Below are 9,102 nucleotides of genomic sequence, written 5' to 3' on the forward strand. Positions count from 1 at the left end.
CTGCCCGATTCTGTGTTAAGCTCCGATAGGTTAGGTGGCAGCCCGGTGTATCAGGCCCACTTAGACTATTCAGTCCATTGTGATACCACATTGGTGAACTTCTCTCTTATCACAGAGAGCTGCCCGATTCTATGTTAAGCTCAATGACACGGGACCTACTTTTTATAGCCGAGTCCGAACGGCGTTCCACTTAGAGAAGCTTTGAAACAATCAGAAATGTCACCAACATTACTGAGGTGGGATAATCCACCGCTGAAAAACTTTTTGGTGTTAGGTCGAAGCAGGAATCGAACCCACGGCCTTGTGTATGCAAGGCGGGCATGCTAACTGAACAAAACAAGTGGGCTATGGTAACCAGGTTGTAGGGGGGTGACTCCAACTCAGTGAGTGATGGCAGTGATGGAGTGCGGCGAGAAGACTAGACGGTTGTTGTGGACTGTATCATAGGCCTTAGAGACAACCTCACCAGAGAAACGATTTCCTATTTGTGGAAGACAATGTGAGTAACTTGTGGGGATAAATTCTCTCGGGGAATGAGATCAATCCACACAAGTATAAATACACAAGTAGAGGAGACAGAAAAATAAAACCCAAGTCGATTAGTTCAAGTTAGTGTTTATTGTTGATGATGAAGTTCCTCACCAATGATGTTGATCCGGTTATAGTGGTTAACAAAAAGTGGAAACATTTTAAGTTACAACCTACCAAGAAATCTTTTTAGTACAATTTAATTCATTTTGTTTGACATTTACATTTATGTTCTAAGACTAAAGAGTTCATTTCAAATATTTTCAAACTATAATTTAGAAGTTATTGTAATTCAAAATGGACGTTACATTTTAATTCGAATTTAAATATTCAAATATTTTGATAAGTATAAAGCTGTAGCTTTATACATGGCGCCGGGCCTAAATTGTGGTTGGACCATGGCTGGCGCAAAGGACTGACGCTAACGAATGAATCGCAACTGATAAAAGTCGATGATCTACTTGTGGATTATCGCGCTTTTTGTTGGTGGTTTTCCGTTGGCTATTGTTGCTTTGCCCTTGTTGACGATTATGTTTCTTTTTCGCTGGTGAGTTTTGTTGACGATGATGTTGTTGCTTAGCTCGTTCTCGATTTTGAGTGGATGGAGAAACAACTGGACGATGTGGATGCAACATGGTGTGATGATAATTGTGACATTTTTTGCATTTATTTTTTGACGTACATTTTGAAACCGTGTGGCTCTTTGCGAGGCAATTTATGCAATACTTATGGAGTCTTACCGTCCTACTCCTTCCCAAAGGCGTCATTTGTCGAAATCTGGGACAGACTCGAATGCTGTGAAATTCCTTGCATAGCTTACAACGATAAGTATCTGAAGTGCGAGTGGTTCTGTAAAAGGAAAAGTTAAAAGTAGTGTTATTATGAATGCGGTCTCTCCCAAAGGGAAGATCGCAGATTATGTGAAAAGTGGCTTTATTGAACGGTGTTATCAGAATTGAAAAACGGTAGGTGACACAACTTTACTATAGGACGGCTAATGAGTCCGGTTGCGGTTCGAACATCCACTATTCGTACTCTACCATCTGGGCCAAAGTGGGTTTGTTCAATGCGACCGAGTCGCCATTCATTTGGGGGAAGCAAATCATCTATTATTACTACTAAATCTCCCAATTTGATGTTTGGAGTCGATTGCTCCCATTTGTATCGCTTTTGTAGCGATTTGAGATAGTCATTTTTCCATTGTATAGCAAATTGGTGATGTAAAGCTTTAAGCTTTGTCCACCTATTAACGAGTGATAAATTGTCCATACATGCTTCCGGTAACGATAACATCGGAGCGCCTTTTAAAAAGTGACCTGGGGTGAGAGCTGTTAAGTCGGACGGGTCTTCCGAGATCGCACTAATGGGACGAGAGTTAAGAACACCCTCTATTCGAGCTAAAATTGTGGCAAATTGCTCATATGTGAATTTATGAGATCCAGCAACTCTTTTAAAATGGTGTTTGAAGCTTTTCACAGCAGCCTCCCAGAGGCCGCCCATGTGTGGCGCGTGAGGAGGAATAAAACTCCATTCAAACCCATGAGATACGTATTTATCCGAGATGTCATCTGAAGTGCATTTGATAAATTTTGAAAATTCTCTTAGGAGAATTCTACTAGCGCCTACAAAATTACGTCCATTATCTGATACTACCCTTCTGGGTAGGCCTCGCCTCCCAACAAACCGAGCGAAAGTTGCCTCAAATGCTGCTGATGACAAATCGGAACAAGGTTCCAAATGTATGGCCTTCGTGGCGAAGCATACGAAAACTGAAACATAACCTTTCACAAGGGGACTCTTTCGCAAATGAGAAGACTTGAGTTCAAAAGGGCCGGCGAAATCAAGACCAGTGACATGAAAGGGTGGTGTAATGGTGCACCTGTCTAATGGTAATGGGGCCATGATTTGAGAACATGGTTTTTGTTTGAAAATTGTACAAGTTTTGCACTTTCGAATAATGGATTTGACTCTGGTTCGTAATCTAGAAATGTAGAATTCGGTCTGAACCATTCTACACATTAGAATACAATCGGCGTGTACTAAAAAACCGTGAAGATGCACCAGGTATAAATAACAAAGCCTGGAATTACCGGATAGAATAATTGGATGGCTTTCACTGTACGGAAGAGAAGAATGGGATAACCGGCCATTAACACGGAGAATGCCTTCTTGGTCGATGAATGGGTTGACATGTCTCAAAGAACTTTCTTTGGGTATAGGAATACTGAGTAAAATAGCGTCGTACTCCTGTTTAAAGTAGCGTTTTTGGCTTAGGGTTATTAATCTTCTTTTTACGAATGCGATCTCCTTATGGGTAAGACAGACTGTAGAGTATGAAACATTCCTAAAATTTCTACGATACGTGGAATCATAAAACCGAAACACATATGATAGCACACGGAGTGCCTTTGTATACGATGAAAATCTATCTAAAATATCCCAATGTTCTAAGGAAGCATGCAAGGTTTGCACCTTCTTTGCAGTTTCTGGTGTGGTTACTGGGCTTCGTTTTGGCCAAGTGTCCGGTGGGTTTGCGATCCATGAAGGTCCATTCCACCAAAGTAAATTGTTACACAGGTCTTGCGGCCTACAGCCTCTTGTACCTATATCGGCTGGATTGTCATGTGTAGGTACATGCCGCCACTGAGCTTTGGGAACGAGTGTGTGTATCTTTGATGTGCGATTTGCCACGTAGGTCTCCCAAGACCATGGTGGTTTTGAGAGCCAACCAAGAACGATGGACGAATCTGTCCACAATACAATGTCTGTGTGCTTAAAATCAAATTTGGAAACCACATATTTCACAAGCCTTGCAAGTAACTCTGCTCCATTGAGTTCCAAGCGGGGCAAACATACAGTTTGCAAGGGTGCAACTTTACTCTTGGCAACTAAAAGGTTTGAGAAGACTGTGTAATCCGAGGACTGAATCCTGACATAGACGCATGCACAGTAAGCTGCCTTAGAAGCGTCTGAGAATCCATGAATCTGGACACGATCGGATGGCATATACTGTATCCAACGGGGAATTCGAATTGAGCTTATGTGCTCGAAATCTAAAAGTAATTGTTCCCATGAATGGCAAGAGTCTTTACTTAATGTCTCATCCCATCCTGATCCCTCCAACCACAATTGTTGCATCAAAATTTTGGCTTTTATTATTATTGGTGTTATCCACCCAGCCGGGTCGAAAAGTTGGGCTACCGTTGACAGTACCTTTCTCTTTGTCACTTGCGTGGAATTTTGCACCGGTTTCATAGCATATTCAAAAGAATCTGTTAGGGCATTCCATTTGATGCCAAGTGTTTTTGTCGAACTTGCCTCGCCAAGGCGCAAAAAGTCTAAGTCGTATAAATCTTCCGGTGGTAAATGATCCAAAAGCTGAGAATCGTTGGCTGTAATTTTTTTCAGCGGGAACCCAGCAGAAGATAGGGTTAATATGAGCTGAGATTGCAGTAGCTTGGTTTCATCAATTGAAAAGCCACCTGACAAAATGTCATCAACATATGTCTCTTTTCGCAATATAGACGCTACATTAGGGAACTGTTGCTCACAGTCAGAAGCAAGTTGCTGTAGGGTACGTATGGCTAGATATGGAGCGCAATTTAAGCCAAACGTAACTGTGTTAAGCTGGTAGTCTTTGACAATACCATTGGGAGAGTTTTGGTGTAAAACTCTTTGATATGGGCGATCATTGGGATGTACGAGGATTTGCCTGTACATTTTTTGTATGTCTCCGCAGAAAACATACTTATATTGTCTCCAATTCAGAACCGTAGATATTAAATCGGTCTGGAGCGTAGGTCCAGTTAAGAGAACATCATTTAAGGAAAATCCTGATTTGGATTTTCGGGAGGCATTGAACACAATCCTGACTTTTGTGGTTTTGTGTTCGGGACGCACCACGGCGTGATGAGGAAGATAAAATGAACTATACTTGCCATTCGAAACTATTTCTTTATTGGATGTTTCCTCCATATGCCCTAAAGTAATGTATTCGTTGAGAACCGAATTGTATTCGGTTTGGAGGTCGGAATCTTTGGAAAGTGTTTGCTCCATTCTAGTAAGCTGCCCAAGAGCAAGAAATCGGGATGACCCTAGATATATAGAATCCGGAAATTCTCTCTTGAAAGGCAATCGCACAACATATTTTCCGTCAGATTGACGGGTTGTGGTTTTCGAATAAAGTTCCTCGCAATATTGATCGTCTTCTGAGAGAGGACGCGAAAGTGGGACCTCTTCGCTTTCCCAAAATGTACGTAAAATCTCCTCAAGAGAAGGAGATTCAGATGGGACCACGTTAGTTGTAAAAACATGCACTTCTTCCGCTTCCATGGGGCCACTAAGGACCCATCCGAAAACCGTGTTATATGCGGACGTGTCACCACAGACATTCTTCCTAACACCGTCTATATTTATGAAGCGTTCGGAGTCGTTTCCCAATATGAGATCGATTTGTGCAGATTTGTTGAAGTTTGGATCCGCCAAATCGATATCATGAAGATCGCGTGGATTCGGGACAGTGAAAGATCGAGCTGGTAATCGTTGTGTTACCTTTGGCAGAACTATGGCATTTATCGAGAACTTTAAATCATAACGATACGAGTATAAACAAATTTCGCACTCCTTATTGGCAGTCTGGTTCTGACCACCTATACCAAATATTTCAAATTGAGCCCTTCTTGAGGGAATATGCAAAAGTTGCATGAGTCTCTCCGATACAAATGTTCGCTGTGAGCCCGGGTCTATGAGAGCTCTAACCGTAAATAATTCGCCCCTCAGAACTATCTGAACCAAAGCAGTTCTGAGTAAAATGACTTCACTGTTTGAAGCATAATTTACATGCACCTGGGTGTTTTGGTTCGAAGAAGACGGTTGGTCTTCCGTGGATATCCCATCCGACTGCCCATTATTGTCGGTGGTTCCACGTTCTTTCCCTGCACCAGGCTTATTCGCCACCATACTATCGGATTCATATCTTCTGTTCAAATGCAATAAAGAATGATGAGTTTTATGGCAGATTATGCACGTATTCTTGCTTTTGCATTTCTGCTTAAGATGATTGGGAGAAAGGCAGTTGTTGCACAATTTCCTTTTGAAAGCAAAATCAACCCTTTCCTGTTGAGATAATCTTCGAAATTTCTGACATACCCGTATGGAATGATCGGAATCGCATAATGGGCATGAAAAGCTCAGCTTCTCCTGTGATGAGTATGTCTGAATCCCTTGTGTGTTAGGCGACGCGATACTATATCTATCCTTCGTTGACTTGATACTAGCTAATCGCTCGACAATTTCAAATCTGTTAACTAAAAATTCATCCAGTTGGGACCACATGGGCAACTCAGTATGGGATTTTAGGGATTCTTCCCACAAAGAGAGAGTCTTATCGGGAAGCTTTGTCGAGATTAAGTAAATAAGAATGGGATCCCAATGCTCAGTATCAACTGCCAAAGCTTTAAGGGTTGACAAACAATCATTTACCGTAGATTGTATCCTTTGAATGGAATCGCTCGTTTCAACTGAGGCTACAGGGATATCAAAAAGTATTTTCAGTTGGTTATCAACCAACACGCGTTTGTTCTCATATCTCGACTTCAGAGCTCCCCATGCCAAATCGAAATTTTCATCGCAGAGTGGGTAACGCTTCACTATCGCGCCAGCGGGGCCCTGAGTCTTATTCCTCAGATGATACAATTTTTGGGCCCTTGTTAGTTTTGGGTGGTTTACGTAGACCGCCGTGAACATGTCACGAAAAGACGGCCATTCTTCGTAACCTCCCTTAAAAACTTCGGTGTCACATGGGGGAACCTTGATGTAAATTCCAGAGGACTCAGCCTGTTGATTATCAGTCAAACTAAGTCGTGGACTAGGGAAATCATTTGGGCTTATGGCCAATCTGGATGCCTCACTTCGAGGATTGGACGAAGCTGTGATCTTCATCATATCCAAAAGTCGCGATCTACCCACATAGTAGGTCTCTAAGCATATGTTATAATTAACACTGGCATTTTCCTTAAGATTTTTAGGAGTGTCTAAATCAGGCGATAGCATTACGGTTTCATAGGACATTTGAACCTTACGCCATCTCTGATCCATATCTTCCAATCTCACTTGCAGTAAAGACTCCGTCTGCTCAATGATATTGAGTTTTTCTATGGCAGAACACAAAATGATCATTTGATCACAATCTAATAAAAATTTGTCGTGCTTTAACGACGTTTCCTCTGTGATGGAGGTATGACTCTTTTCCGATGGCTCTGTCATCGTGTTTCCAAACTGGCAGTTGTGACACTAATGAAACAGTCCCCTATGTAACGACTTTCAAAGGAAAGGAAAAAAAGGATACAGTAAACTGTCAAACAATGAAATTGATTTGAATTTTAAATTAACCCAATTATTACAAATCACTGTCTCAAGAATATATGTATCCAATAGTCCCATGCAAGGCGACTACCTCAAACAACTAAATTGTCCAGAATTTTAAATAAAACCCCAACTGCCACGAATCGCATTGATTTAAAAATATATGTGTTCCGTAGTTCTATGTAGGTTTAATAATAAACCAATTAAGCAGCGTTAAACCTTCTTTCGCAAGCAAGATTTCTAATGATGGTGCATAGTTTGTTTTCCCGTAGGGTGACTATGAAACCTTTGATACCGGTTCCTAAGAAGCTCTCCCCTGATATTTCGAGGGAGATATACGAAAATTTAATACAAATAGTCCCCGAGGGCCACAAAGCGAATTTTACCAAAATTTCTCTAGTATTGGCAGTGCGAATTTAAAAGATCTCATATAGTTTTATATAGGGTGACTATGAACCTACAATGGCGATTCTTAAGAAGCCCCTCCCTGATGTTGCGAGGGAGATATACAAAAAACGAATAGTTTCCGAGGTTTTCACCGAATTCCTTAGTAAAATCCCCTTGATATCGAGAGCAAATTTTTACTGGATTTTGTATAGTTTTGTGAAGGGTAACTATGAACCTGTAAGACTGATCGTAACGAAAATTTCCTCTGGTACTGGGAACAAGATTAAAAAAAAAATTGGTATAGTTTTGCGTAGGGTAACTATGAACCTATAATACTGATTTTTAACGAAAATTTCTCCGGGTTCTTGGAGCAAGATTTTCAACTAGTGAAGTATAGTTTTGTGTAGGGTGACTATACAACCTGTGCCGTACTACAATTTCCCAGACTAGCGGGACTAAGAGAGGGTTCCATAAATGCGATTTCATTTATTAAGTGAGACCAACAATATGCTCATTTACAACTGATAACGAGAAGTTTAACTTAAATAGAACACTGGTGCATATTCAATAATAATGACCAATGACTACAAGTCCACAGAAATTCTTTAAAATTTTGTTACCACGTATAGAATTGTATATATCAAATTGTAATTTATAATTATTGATTGTATATATATTATATTGATTGTATATATATTATATAATATATATTGCATATATATTCATTAGTATTGTATTTATTAAATTTGTTATCCTCACATAAATATTCGCCGATTTTACTTTGTTATATTCGTTACTGTATTTAGAAAAATTTTATAATTGTAAATAACATTTCCCCTTAAAGTCTGCTTTACGCTTCCATGCATAATTTAATCGCTGTTGTTGAGTTTGTTCAAATAAATAAACTTAAACCATGTTTTTCTTCAATTTCAACACGCAATTTACAGAATCATGTTTTTCCGAGTGCATATATATCACCGTATATATGTCCTTTCCAAGAATAACTTGTACGTGAGAAATCCGAAACACTATACGTGTTCCACTTTCTTGAATGGTATACTCTTGCGATGGTATACTCCTTACTCTTACGATTTGACGATATTGATGCTGTCTTTTAAATTAAATAATTTCTCCTTAGCTATTGCCTTGTAATGTACCGAATAAATTTCTCGAGCGTATTATATGAATGTACTCGTATGTGAACAAAAATTTAACACTGTACGTGTTCTCTCTTAAATAAACCTTTGTGGACTACACTCTCTTAAATTTTATTGATTTTGTTTATGTGGTGAAGGGGAAGAGCGCAAGGTCTATGTATGTGTTTAATATTGAGCGTGATAATTTTGTATATTAGAGTGGGTTAGTGCAATAAAAAATTAATAAAAGTTACCTTGGCAATGATGAATTGTTGATAAGTTTTCTTTGCTTTTCATTAAATATTTTTCTATTTTAAGTTTAAACGAACGACATTTTAATTTTCCGTTTTAATTCACTTTTCGTTTTGGTTTTTCGATTTGATAAACATTTTGAAATATTTTCACACTTTCTACTTCCTTGAATAAAACTTATAAACTCATGTGTCTCAGAATTTTAAATTAATGCTGTTTCTTTTCCCGTTTTTTTCCTTTTGTTAAATCAGGAGGTGGCAGAAATTAAAGGCAAATTAGCGAAAAGTAAACACAGAAATTATGTAGGCCGTATGTTTTTGCAACATCTCATGAGATATAACTTCCCGATTCAGATCTATACTTTTGTGGATGTTTCTCCCACAGTATTTAATAATGTATGTGTACAAAGTAGTACTCATGAGAGATATAGTTATTA

The 9,102-nt window shown here is 39.3% G+C and overlaps 1 protein-coding gene across 1 annotated transcript; it reads right to left on the reverse strand.

The window, feature by feature from the left end:
* Positions 1 to 380: 380 nt before the first annotated feature.
* LOC142231200 (uncharacterized) lies at positions 381 to 6,792 on the reverse strand. The gene is made up of 3 exons (XM_075301819.1): positions 1,493 to 6,792; positions 949 to 1,377; positions 381 to 507 (listed from the first exon to the last, which is right to left on the reverse strand). Exons 1-3 carry the CDS (start codon positions 6,790 to 6,792, stop codon positions 381 to 383), a joined length of 5,856 nt encoding a protein of 1,951 aa, XP_075157934.1.
* Positions 6,793 to 9,102: the final 2,310 nt, after the last annotated feature.

The sequence above is a fragment of the Haematobia irritans genome, chromosome 3 (genome assembly GCF_050003625.1).
Source record: "Haematobia irritans isolate KBUSLIRL chromosome 3, ASM5000362v1, whole genome shotgun sequence".
Lineage (NCBI taxonomy): Eukaryota > Metazoa > Arthropoda > Insecta > Diptera > Muscidae > Haematobia > Haematobia irritans.